General features: G+C 39.8%; 1 protein-coding gene across 8 annotated transcripts in view; it reads left to right on the forward strand.

Annotated features, from left to right (window-relative positions):
- Positions 1 to 19,331, forward strand: part of UNC79 (unc-79 homolog, NALCN channel complex subunit) — a 253,057-nt gene that overhangs the window by 101,817 nt on the left and 131,909 nt on the right. For all 8 annotated transcript variants that reach the window (XM_057539170.1, XM_057539172.1, XM_057539174.1 and 5 more), the window contains exons 12-14: positions 2,672 to 2,901; positions 4,924 to 5,095; positions 13,598 to 13,828. In XM_057539170.1, the coding sequence (XP_057395153.1) occupies positions 2,672 to 2,901; positions 4,924 to 5,095; positions 13,598 to 13,828 (633 nt within the window). The remainder of the gene's footprint in view (positions 1 to 2,671; positions 2,902 to 4,923; positions 5,096 to 13,597; positions 13,829 to 19,331) is intronic.

The raw sequence follows: 19,331 nt of genomic DNA on the forward strand, positions 1-19,331 counted from the left end.
GCAGTGAAACAGAGTGGCTAGAGCGAACCTTTGAAAACATGCCCAGCTGAATCTGAACCTAAGGGAAATCTCTCTAATTTACTTTTGAAATGAATGCATGTAGCTGAGTCCACAGGGTTTAGGACTGACTGTGGCTTGGAAATATATTATTAAAACTTAGTAGGAACCACAGCAATTGTTTAGAACTTTGACCAACCAGAGGTTATTTAGGGGCAAAGTATTTCATTGCTGATATTATTTAGAATTGATGGCACATGGGGATAAGGCAGGTTGACTTTTAGTTGATATTCCAGATACTAACATAGGCAGTATGTCCAGATACTACCTAAGAAATCACTCAAAATGTAGCAGCATGAAACAACAACTATTTAATTATGTTTACAGATTCTGAGGGTCAGGGATTTGGACAGGGCACAGGCCACAGCCTATCTCTGCTTGATGATGTTTGGGGCCTCATCTGGGAAGACTTGAATAGTTAGGGGCTGGAATTATCTAGAGGCATCTAGATCGTATGTTTGGGCTCTGGGATGGGGTGACTTGAAGGCTGGGCTTAGAGTAGAGACTTACACATTGCCTCTCCATGTGCCTTGGCCATGGCACAGTTCTGAGAAGAGTATCCTGATGAGGAAGCTTCTGAAGAGAGAGTATTCTAAGACAGCAAGTTGGAAGCTGCATGTCCTTTTAGAATTTGCCTTGGGAGTCGTGTGAGTATCACTTCTGCCATGCTCTCTTGGTTGAAGCAGCCACGGCCCATCCAGATTCAAGGCTCATGAAAGCATATCTGAGGAACTAAACCAAAAGAGCCTCACCCACAGCTGGACTTAATTTAGATGAGACGACCTTGGACCTCCAGCCAGGAATTTGCATGTGGGAAGAATGTAAATAATTTGTGACCAGAAAATAGGATTGGAAATTGTAAGCCTTAAACGTCGGGACTTTATTATAGCTAATAACTACCCACTAAACCCATATCCACATCCTATTGTTTATGTAACAGTGGGAATCCCAGAGGAACAAAGACTAACTACAACTGAAAGGAAGAAATAAACACTAACAATATACTCCGATATAATCCACCCTGCTAGTGATGTGGTTTGGTTTGGTTTGGAGAAGCCCCAAACCAGTAAGGATTCATGTGCTTCCAGAATGAAATTTAGTATGTGAAAGAGAAAGAAAAGGCACAAAGCAGGAAAGATACCTCACTTGGAGAAGTCAGGGCTGACTTGGATGCTGAAGAAGACTTGGGCTTCAGATGCAGAGGAAGCACACTGTATTTTAACAAATAATTTTTTAAAACTTGTTAATAAAAGGGAAAAAAGATCATAAAAAATTTAAACTTGCTTTAATGATTTATTGACCCGAGTCCTGTTCAGAAAATGAGATTTCCCAGCACTCGTATCCAAAGCCTTGTGCTAAAATCGAAGTGGAACAAGCCTTACTTTGAAATGGTTGTTCCGATAGGCAATTCAATACACTGTCAATGTTTGGATATAGGTTTTGTGCTTGCCTTCTTCCTTCTTCTGTCTCCGCACTTCCCAAGATATCTGTCATGGAAGGTTCTCAGTCTTCCCCAAGCCCTGAGTTCATAATGGCTTAGGATATTATTTCCCCTATTATATTCCATCTTTTAAAAAAAATTTTATTGGATTATAGTTGATTTACAATGTTGTGTTAGTTTCAGATGTACAACAAAGTGATTCAGTTATACATATACATATATTCATTCTTTTTCAGTATGTTCCATCTTAATAAGCTCTACTGAAAGACTGAAATGCTCTCTTGACACAAGACATTGATTATGTGGTGGTGACATCTCTAAAAGGCTTGAGCACAGTTTTGTGCAGAGGTCAGGGATATTTATTTCCTGATTGCTCCTCAAATTGCATTATGTGGGTGCTGCCTTTCTCCCCTGCTTCTTGTCAGGGCAGCTCTGATAATAAACCCCCCTGAGCTTCAGAATCTCTCTTATACTGCACCACTTTTCTCACTTCATCTGTTGACTCCTTTCCTCTAGTTGATGTCAGCCACTGAGTCTGTGAATGGTTCTTGCTGTGTTTTGAGGTTCCCATGGTGTCCACTGACATATTCTTTAGGTCTTGATAGAAACAGTGCCGGTGGGGATGGACAGGCCAGCTTTGGGGTCATCAGCTCGGTGCAGCACAGCTCCCTGCCTGTCCTTGAATGCACCAAGGACAGATGAGCTGCAGTGGAAATCGGCCCTTTAGGTGGTGGATAAAATAATTTTGAAAGTTTATTTTAGGGCTTAAAATTGTTTGTTTCCGACTCTGATGTGCCGTGATGCATTCTCTCTGGACCACAGTTTTAAGTTTTTTCATATTTCTGCTGAAAACTCTTGAAATGCTAACTTGAAATAATCCAGGAAGCCCCCCATGCCCCATGGCTGAGGTCACTTTACAGAGGACTTTTCAACACAGTTTCACTCATATTTAGAACGTTTCTACCACTCACACTAATAGAAACCACTTCTCACCTTTATTTTTAACTATAGCTGAAATCTCACTGGTTAGAGATGACCTGCATTTTGGAAACTAGTGGCACTTCAGAAATGTGCTGCCACTTCCAGTGGCCCTTTAAGTTTCCATTTGTTCCAGTTAGTAGCCCAATTTACCTCAGTGGTGACTTTTAATTGATTTCACTCTTTTTCTTCTAGAACTGCAGTTCCCACGTTAGGAGAGCTGTTGTCACCTGCTTTTCAGCAGGGTGTTGTGGTCGTCACGGAAACAGGCCTGTTCGGTACTGCAAAAGATGCCACTCAAATCATCACAGTAACGAACTGGGGGCTGCCTCGGAGACCCACCTCTATCAGACCTCCCCTCCACCCATCAACACTCGGGAATGTGGTGCCGAGGAACTTGTCTGCGCCGTGGAGGCCGTGATTAGGTAACAGCTTCATTAGAAACTTACCCTGAAAACACTGCCTTTGCTTTGAGCCACCCTGTTCACATTGAGATGTGCAAATTTATTTATTTATTTTTATTTTAAAAATTATTTATTTATTTATTATTTATTTTTGGCTGCCTTGGTCTTTGCTGCTGCACGCGGGCTTTCTCTAGTTGCAGCAAGCAGGGGCTACTCTTCGTTGCGTGCGCGGGCTTCTCATTGCGGTGGCTTCTCTTGTTGCGGAGCACGGGCTCTAGGCGCGTGGGCTTCAGTAGTTGTGGCACGCGGGCTCTGGAGCGCAGGCTCAGTAGTTGTGGCGCATGGGCTTAGTGGCTCTGTGGCATGTGGGATTTTCCCGGACCAGGGCTGGAACCCATGTCCCCTGCATTGGCAGGCGGATTCTTAACCACTGCGCCACCAGGGAAGTCCAAGATGTGCAAATTTAATTCAACTTCAAGTGCCCTCAGCCGGGCAGCTCACCTTCCACAATGTTGCAATGACGATGTTTTAATTCATTCATTCAACAAATATTTTTATGTAATGCCAGTTATGTGCCAGGCATGTATCAGACACTTGGAAGACAGAAGAGAGTAAAATGTAACCTCTGCTTTCAAGTTACCCATGTAGGGACTATAAAAACAGAAGAATGAAATTGCAGTCCAGTATGGTGAGCACAATGCCAACACAGAGTCGGGGGTCTTAGGGGAATGAAGTGGAGGCACCAGTCAGAGTGAAGGCTGGGAATAAGGCTGTCCCAGACATGACTGATAGCAGTGAGGGATGGGAGAGCTCTAGATAATTCGGTACTGGAGTAAGCCAGAAGGCTGTGGAGTAAGACAGGGGCCTGATCCTTCAGGCTTCTGGCTTTTTCTCCTTCTGTCACACACAAAAAAGGAAGCTTTAGAAGTGATAACCTCTAGATTTGTTCTCTTTTTGTATAATATGCACTGAGGCAAGATTTTTAAAAATTAAGAAACCATATTAGAATGCAAGTTTTAAAGCTAGGGACTAAGTCTTCTGTTTCTCTTATCCCAGTGGCTGACACATGTAGAAGTGCAATAAATGTTTGCTAAATAAAACGTTACAGAAAGTTTGGAAGTAGAAAAAAAATCAACCATACTGCTGTAATCATCATCACTTTTGCACGTGTTCTTCTAGGTTTATTCAAATGCATGTTTTATTTATATAACTGTAATCACAGTGTATCCACATTCTTTTTGATGTAAACTTATACCATTAGCTCTTTTCCATGTTGTGTATTTCCACATTTATCCTTTTTAGTGCGTACCTAATATTTATCTAGATTATTTTCCTCCACCATTAGATATTTCAATTTCTTCCTTTTTTTTTTACTGTTAAAAATAACTCTGATAACTATTTTTGTGTATAGTGCTGTTCCTATATTTTTTTTCTTAGGGTAGATGACCAGATGTGGTTGACTGGGTCAAAGGGTCTGAATATTTTAATGGTGCTTGATACATTACCAAACTGATTTTCAAAGAGTGTATGTGAATTTCATACATCACTGTATGAAACTGATAGTTTTTGCTACACCCTTGCCAACATTGGGTATTATTTTTTTAAATTGTCATTTGCTTAGCAAGTTGAAAAAGGAATCTTCGTTGCTCACTGTCAGGTCTTTGAATACTAGATATTAAATATTTTTCCATCTGGGTACCAGTTCCTCAGTCTTTCCTTGTATTATGCATTTGATGTCCACACAGCTTCATATTAGATATAGGAGAAGCATTGACATCTAGTGGGATGGTTGGTGAACTAGAAGCCAGAAGGCATCAGTTCTGCTTGTTTCTAATTGATTGGAGGAAGTAGCCTCTTTGTGCCTCAGTTTGTTCATCTTTGAAATGGGGATGGAGTAGAAAATAGTAAGGAAATTAGGCTCCTTCCAATTTAAAGGAGAGAAATGAGTGATGCTTGAGTACTCATGAAGTAATTGCTCTGAATAGGTCATGATCTCGAATGTGTTTTTTGGCAGTCTAACTTGAAATCTGTCTCCTTTGGCAGCTTGTTGAAAGAAGCCGAGTTCCATGCTGAGCAGCGGGAACATGAGCTCAATCGCCGGCGGCAGCTGGGCCTCTCCTCTTCCCACCATTCCCTGGATAACGCTGACTTTGACAACAAAGATGATGATAAACACGACCAGCGGCTACTCAGTCAATTTGGAATATGGTTCTTAGTAAGAAAAGAAGTTAACTCTTCTCTGCTTTCTTATGTTTCATTCCAACATTGCGCTGATGAGGAATTTCTTCTGTTCTTTTTAAAGAAGTAAATAGTAAATAGTGAAAAATTAAACTTAGCATAGGGACTCTATACTCTAGGACAGTGACTGCACATTGCATTTACCTGGGAAGGCTTTTAAAAAATGCCATTGCCCAGATTCCACCCCAGAATCTTGGGAACTTTTTAAAAAGCTCCCTAGTTGATTCTAATGAATAGCCAGGTGTTGAAACCTACTGTGCCAGACCCTAAACTGTTGGAAATGCACAGTTTGACAATAAACAAGTGGGAAAGTTGCTAGGGTATATTGTGAAATATTGGATTCAATATAATTTACAGATCATTCATCCCATCGACATGAAATTTTGCTTGAAAGTTCAGTCTCTGTGGAGCTTTTTGTGTATTTACGGCAAGTCTGCAATACAGCCAGAAAAATTATAGCCAAACCAATGCAAGGAATTTGATTGCTATTGACTGATTCAACTGCAGTATTCATTCAGTAAAGATCAAACATACAGATCCAAAGTTCCAGGCGTGCTGAATTTGCCAGTTCTGCAGAAAAGCAGACTTTTGTTTTTGTCCATTGGAGACATGGACTAAGTCTCCAAAGTGATACATCTCTTTTATGCTTTCACACATTTTTTTGGTTTTGTTTTGCTTTGTTTTGTTTTACCAAATTGGGGTTTAATTGTTGATTTCGCATGTCTTGCTCCTAGAACTTATTATCTAATGACATACTGACTACTATTGTGAACTCCTGAAGGCAAAGATAGTGTTTTACTTATTTTTTATATTCCTGAATGCTACTTCAGTGCTTAATAAGAGATTATTTCAGAATGATTGAATTACTAAATGATGAGCAGTTTTGGAAAGTCTATTTATAATGTGATGAACTGGAGGGGCTCTAAGGTTTCAGAATTATTACTGATAGGAAATTCTTGGCTAAATCTGATCATTTTAGAACTGAAATGTATATAGATTATTTTTTTACTGAAGATATTTATGAAATTTCACTTTGTAGACTTAACTTCTTAAAAGTATCTAGTGCAGATTATATAACAGATTTCTTATATGGGAAAAGCTTATAGGGAGGTGCAATCTTGAGGGGAAATTCTTACAGTCCATCTCTCTCTGTAGAGGAGAACACAGTTTCCAGGCTAAGTGGTCCTCCATCAATTTTAAAACTGCCCATTTTACCCCTTCATTTTTCTGATGAGGACAGAGAAGCCCAGAGAGGCAGTTCAACTTGCCCAGTCACTGCTAACAACCAGTTAGTAGCAGAAGGTGGTTGGGACACAGCTCTAGTCCCAAACTCTGACTGAGGGGCAGGGAGTGCCTGATTCAGCTTCTTCTGAAGGCCAGTCTTGGACTTCTTAACATACAATTCCTAATAGCCAAAAGGAAAGTGTACATTTAAAACTTTGGACAGGTCGGAACCAAGATGGCGGAGTAGAGGACGTGCTCTCACTCCCTCTTGCGAGAACACCAGAATCACTACTAGCTGCTGGACAGTCATCGACAGGAAGACACTGGAACTCACCAAAAAAGATACCCCACATCCAAAGACAAAGGAGAAGCCACAATGAGACGGTAGGAGGGGCGCAATCACAGTGAAATCAAATCCCATAACTGCTGGGTGGGTGACTCACAGACTGGAGAACACTTATACCACAGAAGTCCACCCACTGGAGTGAAGGTTCTGAGCCCCACGTCAGGCTTCCCAACCTGGGGGTCCAGCAACGGGAGGAGGAATTCCTAGAGAATCAGACTTTGAAGACTAGTGGGATTTGATTGCAGGATTTTGACAGGACTGGGGGAAACAGAGACTCCAGTCTTGGAGGGCACACACAAAGTAGTGTGTGCATTGGGACCCAGGGGAAGGAGCAGTGACCCCAGGGGAGACTGAACCAGACCAACCTGCTAGTGTTGGAGGGTGTCCTGCAGAGGCAGGCGGTGGCTGTGGCTCACCATGGGGACAAGGACACTGGCAGCAGGAGTGCTGGGAAGTACTCCTTGGCGTGAGCACTCCCAGAGTCTGCCATTAGCCCCACCAAAGAGCCCAGGTAGGCTCCAGTGTTGGGTTGCCTCAGGCCAAACAACCAACAGAGAGGGTACCCAGCCCCACCTGTCAGCAGTCAAATGGATTAAAGTTTTACTGAGCTCTGCCCACCAGAGCAACAGTCAGCTCTACCCACCACCAGTGCCTCCCATCAGGAAACTTGCACAAGCCTGTTAGATAGCCTCATCCACCAGAGGGCAGACAGCAGAAGCAAGAAGAACTACAATCCTGCAGCCTGTGGAACAAAAACCACATTCGCAGAAAGATAGACAAGATGCAAAGGCAGAGGGCTATGTACCAGATGAAGGAACAAGATAAAACCCCAGAAAAACAACTAAATGAAATGGAGATAGGCAACATTCCAGAAAAAGAATTCAGAAAAATGATAGTGAAGATGATCCAGGACCTCGGAAAAACAATAGAGGCAAAGATCGAGAAGATGCAAGAAATGTTTAACAAAGACTTAGAAGAATTAAAGAACAAACAAACAGAGATGAACAATACAATAACTGAAATGAAAACTACACTAGAAGGAATCAATAGCAGAATAACTAAGGCAGAAGAACGGATAAGTGACCTGGAAGACAGAATGGTGGAATTCACTGCTGCAGAACAGAATAAAGAAAAAAGAATGAAAAGAAATGAAGACAGCCTAAGAGACCTCTGGGACAACATTAAACGCAACAACATTCGCATTATAGGGGTCCCAGAAGGAGAAGAGAGAGAGAAAGGACCCGAGAAAATATTTGAAGAGATTATAGTCGAAAACTTCCCTAACATGGGAAAGGAAATAGCCACCCAAGTCCAGGAAGCGCAGAGAGTCCCACACAGGATAAACCCAAGGAGAAACACGCCGAGACACATAATAATCAAATTGTCAAAAATTAAAGACAAAGAAAAATTATTGAAAGCAGCAAGGGAAAAACGACAAATAACATACAAGGGAACTCCCATAAGGCTAACAGCTGATTTCTCAGCAGAAACTCTACAAGCCAGAAGGGAGTGGCATGATATACTTAAAGTGTTGAAAGGGAAGAACCTACAACCAAGATTACTCTACCCGGCAAGGATCTCATTCAGATTCGATGGAGAAATCAAAAGCTTTACAGACAAGCAAAAGCTAAGAGAATTCAGCACCACCAAACCAGCTCTACAACAAATGCTAAAGGAACTTCTCTAAGTGGGAAACACAAGAGAAGAAAAGGACCTACAAAAACAAACCCAAAACAATTAAGAAAATGGTCATAGGAACATACATATTGATAATTACCTTAAACGTGAATGGATTAAATGCTCCAACCAAAAGACACAGGCTTGCTGAATGGATACAAAAACAAGATCCATATATATGCTGTCTACAAGAGACCCACTTCAGACCTAGGGACACATACAGACTGAAAGTGAGGGGATGGAAAAAGATATTCCATGCAAGTGGAAACCAAAAGAAAGCTGGAGTAGCAATACTCATATTGGATAAAATAGACTTTAAAATAAAGAATGTTACAAGAGACAAGGAAGGACACTACATAATGATCAAGGGATCAATCCAAGAAGAAGATATAACAATTATAAATATATATGCACCCAACATAGGAGCACCTCAATACATAAGGCAACTGCTAACAGCTATAAAACAGGAAATCGACAGTAACACAATAATAGTGGGGGACTTTCACTAACACCTCAGTTATCCAACGGACAGATCATCCAAAATGAAAATAAATAAGGAAACAGAAGCTTTAAATGACACAATAGACCAGATAGATTTAATTGATATTTATAGGACATTCCATCCAAAAACAGCAGATTACTCTTTCTTCTCAAGTGCGCATGGAACATTCTCCAGGATAGATCACCTCTTGGGTCACAAATCAAGCCTCAGTAAATTTAAGAAAATTGAAATCATATCAAGCATCTTTTCTGACTACAACACTATGAGATTAGAAATGGATTACAGGGAAAAAAAGTAAAAAACACAAACACATGAAGGCTAAACAATACGTTACTAAATAACCAAGAGATCACTGAAGAAATTAAAGAGGAAATCAAAAAATACCTAGGGACAAATGACAATGAAAATACGACGATCCAAAACCTATGGGTTGCAGGAAAAGCAGTTCTAAGAGGGAAGTTTATAGCTATACAAGCCTACCTCAAGAAACAAGAAAAATCTCAAATAAACAATCTAACCATACACCTAAAGGAACTAGAGAAAGAAGAACAAACAAAACCCAAAGTTAGCAGAAGGAAAGAAATCATAAAGATCAGAGCGGAAATAAATGAAATAGAAACAAAGAAAACAGTAGCAAAGATCAATAAAACTAAAAGCTGGTTCTTTGAGAAGATAAACAAAATTGATAAACCATTAGCCAGACTCATCAAGAAAACGAGGGAGAGGACTCATATCAATAAAATTAGAAATGAATAAGGAGAAGTTACAACAGACATGGCAGAAATACAAAGCATCCTAAGAGACTACTACAAGCAACTGTATGCCAATAAAATGGACAACCTGGAAGAAATGGACAAATTCTTAGAAAGGTATAACCTTCCAAGACTGAACCAGGAAGAAACAGAAAATATGAACAGACCAATCACAGGTAATGAAATTGAAGCTGTGATTAAAAATCTTCCAACAAACAAAAGTCCAGGACCAGATGGCTTCACAGGTGAATTCTATCAAACATTTAGAGAAGAGCTAACACCCATCCTTCTCAAACTCTTGCAAAAAATTGCAGAGGAAGGAACACTCCCAAACTCACTCTATGAGGCCACCATCACCCTGATATCAAAACCAGACAAAGATACTACAAAAAAAGAAAATTACAGACCAATATCACTGATGAATATAGATGCAAAAATCCTCAACAAAATACTAGCAAACAGAATCCAACAACACGTTAAAAGGATCACACACCATGATCAAGTGGGATTTATCCCAGAGATGCAAGGATTCTTCAATATACGTAAATCAATCAATGTGATACACCATATTAACAAATTGAAGAATAAAAACCATATGATCATCTCAATACATGCAGAAAAGGCTTTTGACAAAATTCAACACCCGTTTATGATAAAAACTCTCCAGAAAGTGGGCATAGAGGGAACCTACCTCAACATAATAAAGGCCATATACGACAAACCCACAGCAAACATCATTGTCAATGGTGAAAAACTGAAAGCATTTCCTCTAAGATCAGGAACAAGACAAGGATGTCCACTCTCACCACTATTATTCAACATAGTTTTGAAGTCCTAGCCATGGCAATCAGAGAAGAAAAAGAAATAAAAGGAATACAAATTGGAAAAGAAGAAGTAAAACTGTCACAGTTTGCAGATGACATGATACTATACATAGAGAACCCTAAAGATGCCACCAGAAAACTACTAGAGCTAATCAATGAATTTGGTAAAGTTGCAGGATACAAAATTAATGCACAGAAATCTCTTGCATTCCTATACACTAATGATGAAAAATCTGAAAAAGAAATTAAGGAAACACTCCCATTTACCATTGCAACAAAAAGAATAAAATACCTAGGAATAAACCTACCTAGGGAGACAAAAGACCTGTATGCAGAAAACTATAAGACACTGATGAAAGAAATTAAAGATGATACCAACAGATGGAGAGATATACCATGTTCTTGGATTGGAAGAATCAATATTGTGAAAATGACTATACTACCCAAAGCGATCTACAGATTCAATGCAATCCCTATCAAATTACCAATGACATTTTTTTTTTAAAGATTTATTGATTGATTGATTGATTGCTATGTTGGGTCTTCGTTTCTGTGCGAGGGCTTTCTCTAGTTGTGGCAAGCAGGGGCCACTCTTCATCATGGTGCGCGGGCCTCTCACTATCGCGGCCTCTCTTGTTGCGGAGCACAGGCTCCAGACGCGCAGGCTCAGTAGTTGTGGCTCACGGGCCTAGTTGCTCCGCGGCATGTGGGATCCTCCCAGACCAGGGCTTGAACCCGCATCCCCTGCATTAGCAGGCAGATTCTCAACCACTGCGACACCAGGGAAGCCCACCAATGACATTTTTTATGGAACTAGAACAAAAAAATCTTAAAATTTGTATGGAGACACAAAAGACCCCGAATAGCCAAAGCAGTCTTGAGGGAAAAAAGCGGAGCTGGAGGAATCAGACTCCCTGACTTCAGACTATACTACAAAGCTACAGTAATCAAGACAATATGGTACTGGCACAAAAACAGAAACATAGATCAATGGAACAAGATAGAAAGCCCAGAGATAAACCCATGTACCTATGGTCAACTAATCTATGACAAAGGAGGCAAAAATATACAATGGAGAAAAGACAGTCTCTTCAATAAGTAGTGCTGGGAAAACTGGACAGCTACATGTAAAAGAATGAAATTAGAACACTCCCTAACACCATACACAAAAATAATCTCAAAATGGATTCGAGACCTAAATGTAAGACCGGACACTCTAAAACTCTTAGAGGAAAACATAGGAAGAACACTCTTTGACATAAATCACAGCAAGATCTTTTTTGATCCACCTCCTAGAGTAATGGAAATAAAAACAAAAATAAACAAATGGGACCTAATGAAACTTGAAAGCTTTTGCACAGCAAAGGAAACCATAAACAAGACGAAAAGACAACATTCAGAATGGGAGAAAATATTTGCAAACAAATCAACGGACAAAGGATTAATCTCCAAAATATATAAACAGCTCATTCAGCTCAATATTAAAAAAACAAACAACCCAATCCAAAAATGGATAGAAGATCTAAACAGACATTTCTCCAAAGAAGACATACAGATGGTGAAGAAGTACATGAAAAGCTGCTCAACATCACTAATTATTAGAGAAATGCAAATCAAAACTACAATGAGGTATCCCCTCACACCAGTTAGAATGGGCATCATCAGAAAATCTACAAACAACAAATGCTGGAGAGGGTGTGGAGAAAAGGGAACCCTCTTGCACTGTTGGTGGGGATGTAAATTGATGCAGCCACCATGTAGAACAGTATGGTGGTTCCTTAAAAAACTAAAAATAGAATTACCATATGACCCAGCAATCCCACTACTGGGCATATACCCAGAGAAAACCATTATTCAAAAAGACACATGCACCCCAATGTTCACTGCAGCACTCTTTACAATAGGCAGGTCATGGAAGCAACCTAAATGCCCATTGACAGATGAATGGATAAAGAAGTTGTGGTACATATATACCATGGAATATTATTCAGCCATAAAAAGGAACGAAATTGGGTCATTTGTTGAGACGTGGATGGATCTAGAGACTGTCATACAGAGTGAAGTAAGTCAGAAAGAGAAAAACAAATATCGTATATTAACGCATATACGTGGAACCTAGAAAAATGGTACAGATGAACCGGTTTGCAGGGCGGAAATAGAGACACAGATGTAGAGAACAAACGTATGGACACCAAGGGGGGAAAGTGGTGGGGGTGGTGGTGTGATGAATTGGGAGATTGGGATTGACATGTATACACTGATGTGTATAAAATGGATGACTAATAAGAATCTGCTGTATAAAAAAATAAATAAAATAAAATTCAAAAAAAACAGAAAACAAAAAACAAACAAAAAAAAGCTTTGGCCCAAAAGATACAATTGCTACAGAGACTTGTTTCCCTGGCCAAATATTAACAAGTTGTAGATTAAAAAACAAAACAAAACAAAAACAAAAACAAAAACCAGGAAAGGCCTCTACCTCTTGTTAAGTGAATAAGCTGCAGCAGATATCAAGAAGAGAAGGACAAGGTAAAACAGTTACCCTAAAGTGGTATTATTTCACTCCTGTCAAGGGGGGGAGATTTCAATTACTCATAAATGTACTTTTTTTTTTTTAAATTTATTTATTTATTATTTATTTATTTTTGACTGTGTTGGGTCTTCGTTTCTGTGCGAGGGCTTTCTCCAGTTGCGGCAAGCGGGGGCCACTCTTCATCGCGGTGCGCGGGCCTCTCACTATTGCAGTGTCTCTTGTTGCGGAGCACAGGCTCCAGACGCGCAGGCTCAGTACTTGTGGCTCACGGGCCTAGTTGCTCCATGGCATGTGGGATCCTCCCAGACCACGGCTCGAACCCGTGTACCCTGCATTGGCAGGCAGATTCTCAACCACTGCGCCACCAGGGAAGCCCAAATGTACTTTTAATAAGAATTTTAAAAAATCATATTTCAGTAATTCTTAAAATGGTTCAAAAATTTAAAGAAATAAATGGGCATTCAGAGGGTTCAAAGAACAACAACAACAACAAAAAAACAAAAAAACCCTGCCTATTTCAAATGGATTATATGGGGCATCTTTTTTTTTTTTTCATCTTTAACCAAACATGTAATAATTATGTAAGGAGGCTGAAGGAGAGTCTGATCTACCTATTTCCAGGTGAGCCTCTGCACGCCCAGTGAGAACACCCCTACGGAAAGCTTGGCCAGGCTGGTGGCCATGGTGTTTCAGTGGTTTCACTCCACAGCGTATATGATGGATGATGAAGTTGGAAGTTTAGTGGAAAAGCTGAAGCCTCAGTTTGTCACCAAGTGGTTGAAGACAGTATGTGATGTTCGCTTTGATGTCATGGTCATGTGCCTTCTTCCCAAACCAATGGAATTTGCCAGGGTAAGTGGAGGCTGTCGATGAAAAAAGTTAATCAATAATTGATCTAAGAAAGAAATGGAAAATGTTATTTGAGCCAACCTGAGGATTATAACCCAGGAGAGAGTCTTTCAGAAAGTTCTGAGGACTGTTCCGCCCATTAGAGGTCAGAGCCCAGGTATGTAAAATTTTGAGACAAAGGGTTTTACGTCAAATGATGTATTATTGACAGTTTACAGAATCCAGATCTACACATACAAAGCACGTAGTGGGTCATGGGTCATCATGGCCCTTTACAAGATCAAGAAGGAAAGTTATCTTCTAAGGAGTTGTGACCCTTGATGAGGTTAAGAAGGAATGTTATCTCCTAAGGAAGTCTGGTTAATGCAGTTGCACAACACACACTAAAGGGGATGCAAGAGGCCCAAATGGGCAGAGAAAAATTTTATGTTTAAAATTTTCTTGTCTTGCTATAAAATATGAATTGTTTTCATCAAGGCCTACAGCTTGGACCTTGTTGGAGAGGAGGACTTAGGGAGAAGCACTGTTGTTACAGAAACACTGGGTTTGCCTCTTGGTGGGTGTCGAGCCAAAAGACACAACCAAGGCAAAGAGCGGGAGAAGGAGGGATTTATTACTTGCAGCAAGTGAGGAGAACACCAGGGATCTTTCCCAAAGTAGTGTCTCTCCGAACAGCAGAATTGGGGAAGTTTTAAGCTAAGGGTACATGCATATTCATGAAGGGGCTTGAGCAGAGAATTCAGCATAGAATTAGGGCAAAGATGGACAGAGTCCAGACTTCAGTTGATAGAAGTCAGGGGGGTCAGCAAAGGTCACCATCATCATTCCTTAGGTTCTGGCCAGTCTGGGGTCTCAGCATGTAGTCACCATCCTCTACCTGGTGGGGGGGGGGGGCTTAGTTCCTGCAGAACTCAAAAATATGTATCAGATTGTGATGTATATTCCTTGAGGAGGAACTAGGACTCTGTTTTATTGCTGAACTATTGTTTCTTGACTGCTTTTCCTTTGTTCCTGCCCTTAAAATCATTAATTACTGAGACCTGTTCAAGGGCAAGCATTGTGGCCAGGCTTAGATCACAAAATAGCTTAGGTGAAATGGCTTCTTTTCTGTCAAGAAAGCCATGCCTGGTTCTCTTTCTCTGGGGACACCCTACCCTATCTGCTTACACTACCTTAGCTACTAGAGTATTATCAGTGACTGTAGAAGAGGGACATCTCTCTTTAACTTAGTCTTTTATTTATTTATATTAATTTTTATTATAGCTAAGTGAGTTTAGTAACTACATTTTAAGTGATGTGCTGCTTTGATGTTAGTTTGGGATGGGGAAGAATGGCAAGAGGAATGTGCAAAGTATCTTTAAGAAATTTAAGGGAATATTCTTTCCTGATATCGCTGAATATTTTTATTAAGAAACAGGAAAAAAAAAAGCCTTCCCATGAGGTGGCAAGAGCTCAGTCCTTTTCTGGTTTACAGTCTGTGGAAAGGCTAACATTTGACTAGGGGCAATTTCTGTGGTTTCACATATATTTCTAGAAATGAATGGTCCCTGCCCTCCCATCTGGAATGCCCAAAAGATTTAGGAACTGCCACAATGCTCCTTTTCCTCTGGCTTATAGCACAAATTTCTCTGTGCTTATCCTCTTGCTTCTGCCTCGGTGGATCACAGGCTTCAGATATACAGCTGGTAAGACATCATATTTCTTGAATACAATATGATTTGTGTCTAACCCAGCAAGATGGATATCTAGAATCAGTTTCTGGCAGCAATATATGAAATTTTTTTCAAGGTATTTTCTAAGTTTTATTTTTTTTGTGTGATTTTTGGGTTTACTTTCAATGAAGTCTTGAGGCAGTTTTCAGTTTATTTTATTTATTTATTTATGGCTGCATTGGGTCTTCATTGGTGCGCGCGGGCTTTCTCTAGTTGCAGTGAGCAGGGGCTACTCGTCACTGAAGTGCGCAGCTTCTCATTGCGGTGGCTTCTCTTGTTTCGGAGCACGGACTCTAGGCGCGTGGGCTTCAGTAGTTGTGGCACGCGGGCTCAGTGGTTGTGACACACGGGCTTAGTTGCTCTGTGGCATGTGGGATCTTCCCGGACCAGGGCTCAAACCCATGTCCCCTGCATTGGCAGGTGGATTGTTAACTACTGCACCACCAGGGAAGTCCCAGTTTTCAGCTTAAATAAGACATTTAAGGATAAAACAGAACACAGACCTTCTAAAGAGTAGGTTTTATTAGATTTCCAGGACTCAGAGCGTTCTTTGCATTTACCAAGGTACACTTCTTTCTTCTTTGGTGCCACCTACTGACTCATATATAAAATTAGATTTTTGCATGATGGAAATGTGCAGAGAATGCCATTTCCTGGCATTCTTTGACTGTGTTGATATGTTTTCTATTATTGTTTCTTTTGGAATAGTAAAGGACTGGTGTGATCTGATTCTGAAAGATAAGAAGAAATGATTATGTTGGGAGGAAAACTATTCCTCTTATAGCTTGGGTCCAGTGGTTGTGAGCCTGCATATTAATTGGTAAGAGACATATTAACAAGAGAAGAGACAATATTTATTAATATTTACGCACAGGAGTACTCCTCATTGACGGGTAATTTCTTTAATAGCCAGAGATAAAAGGTTTATATACCAAACTTCTGGGGGGTGGGAGTGGGAGGAGGCATTTGGGAGGAGGCTTGAATGGGAAGATATGGAAAGTTCTTTTGGGCATTTTGATGCCAATGGAAATGGGCAGCCTGTCTCCAAGGCAGCTGAATTCACAGGAAACTCCCTTTGAAGGGGGTTAATGGCAGCCATATTTTTCTGGAGGCTCTGCTTTAGTCAGTTAAGGGAAGTTCAGATAAGGTTTCTCTCTACATCTTCTTTAGCTCAAATGTTTTCACTGAAAAATAATCTTTATACCAACTCTGGGGGTCTGAGTGGGTCCCCACATTTCTCCTATCTGTAACTTCCCTAGAAGTTTCACACAAAAAGGAATCTAGGTTGATTGACTTGGACAGAAGATTTGGGTTAGGAAATGCTAGGTAAGAGATCTGAAAAGGAGGAAAAGAGCATAAATTAGAACAAGGAAATAAAAAGAAAACAAAGATTAGTGGTTAGAGTAGACTATATACCTAGTTTCTGAGTCCGAAGGGCAGCCAGTCAAGAAGATTTCTAGATGTTGGGCTTGAAGCATCTTTAGATGATGAATGAGACCATCAGTGTCATGGTCATGGTTATTTCCTAGAGCAGAGCATGGAAGATGCAGATGTTTGGTGAACTTCCTGAGTGGCCTAAACTGTTGCAGCAATAAGTCCTTTGAAGTTTATGTCAAGTTGTCCTGCTTCAGCTTACAGGGCTTTGGGACAAGACAACCTAGAGTCTCAATAAGGATCTGGGCAGTCAGGTTTTAGTACTTAGTGACACCAAGTGAAGAGGGTAGTAGAAAAATTGGAAGCATTAATTACTGACAAAATGTGCAAGACAGCAGGATCCAGTTTATAAAGAGGTTAAAAATAGCTCAAGGACAATGAACAGGACTAGAATCTGATAATCCACAAGGATGGGTTATAGTTTTCTGTTGAAACATAAAATTTCTCTCTCAATTACCGCATTTTGATCAAAGAAAACAAAGTAAGATGATTCTTGTTCACAAAATAAGTCTAGTCTCGTTAAATTTGGCCTGATTATTTGCATAAGTGCAGCAAAAATGGTATTTGACGACATGGGCCTTTAAAAATTTGCTTTGCTGGAAGTTTTTTAAAGAATCTCAGATTGGACTTTTATTGATTTATTTTTTTAAAGATTTTTTTTGATGTGGACCATTTTTTAAAGACTTTATTGAATTCGTTACAATACTGCTTCTGTTTTATGTTTCGGTTTTTTGGCTGCGAGGCATGTGGGATCTTAGCTCCCCAACCAGGGATGAAACCTGCACCCCCTGCATTGGAAGGCAAAGTCTTAACCACTGGACCACCAGGAAGGTCCCTCAAATTGGGCTTTTAAAAGCCTCTCCACACTAGGAAGCCAATCTGTCATCATACTTATCTGCAGTACCTATAGATTTGGGTGAATTTCTCTTCTTGAGATCCCCAAAATACTCTGTTTCCTGGGCCTGTCAAGAAGTGACTTTTCTTATTTGCCTGTAGGCTGGGAACATCATAAGTCAGGTACCAGGCTGGTTTTTTCCAAGAGGGCTTTATAAGCATTGGTTCCATGATGTCAACCTTAGTTCCTTAAAGCTGTCTGGTCATATTTGATTCTATGCATATCTTTCTCAAATATGACATTTCAGTCAAAGCCTTGATAATATAACCAATTTTTCCAATTATGTCCTGTTACAAGGAGAACAGATTCTTACTGAACTTGTGTAAATAGCTATATTGCCATATAAATAGGAGTATTGTAAGAGTTTCTGAATTCTGGGAGGTTCAGGTAGGGAGAAGAAGAAATGTTTTGCTTTTGTTTACAAAGGTATAATCTACTAAATAGTCATGAGTTATAGATAGCTTAATAGAAATCTTATACCCATAAAACAGAATATTAATGAACCAGCAGTAAAAAACACATAAAAATTATCATCTTCCTTCATCAGTTCATTCAGTCCCATGTAATTAATTATTTGTTCTGCTTGGTCTTGGGTTAGCAGTTTTATGAACGCATTGGCTTCTCCACTAGAGTTCTGGAATCTTTCCTCAGTCCAGTGGTATGGTCTCAAAGTTACTTGAGCGATGCCATCAGAAGTCTGTACCCCAGATTTACCTGTTATAGTTCTTTCCATGGGTCTCAGAGACAGTCCTTTTTGCTGAAGATGAAGCATTCTAGATAGTAGCCGATTGCAAGAGCTTTCAGGAAAACACTGGAATAAAACAATAACTGTCTGTGAATGATAAAAGTCTTAAAATGGCTGTATTAAAGATCTGATGAGAGCAACTGGAATTATGATGATAAAATTATGCCATTATTGTATACTATCAGGCAAAATAGCATAAGAATATAATAGTGAACAAAAAAGGCATTGACAGATTTTTAGAAATTACATCTAATTCCTGAAATATTTATGTTAAAAACATTTACCTATACAGATATAAGCTAGGGAAGGTTAAGAATCTCTTCTTATTTGACCATAATTTTCATGCAGTTCAACATATTAAATAGACCTAATTAGTTTAACATCTCTTTTTACTAGGAGAGAACAAATCCTTTGAGGTTTTCCAGAGGCCCTCTCAGAAGTCTCAAAGTCAATTTGAGATCAGGATTTTATTTAGGATTTGATTTTGGTATATGTGCTGCCGAAGCGAGCATAAGGATTTGATTTGGGGAAGCAAAATATCAAAAGTTCTCAAAATGTCAAAAGGTTTGGACACTTAATTAACCAGGATGACAGGTCACTATGAAATAATACTTAGTTATCCATTTAACCAAAATGGCAATACAGATATCAAAAGTAAATATGGGATCTAACATAGTTTAAAATTGAGAAGACTCGGTTCTTTTAAATAATTGAGGACAT

This window comes from Balaenoptera acutorostrata (assembly GCF_949987535.1).
Source record: "Balaenoptera acutorostrata chromosome 3 unlocalized genomic scaffold, mBalAcu1.1 SUPER_3_unloc_1, whole genome shotgun sequence".
Classification (NCBI taxonomy): domain Eukaryota; kingdom Metazoa; phylum Chordata; class Mammalia; order Artiodactyla; family Balaenopteridae; genus Balaenoptera; species Balaenoptera acutorostrata.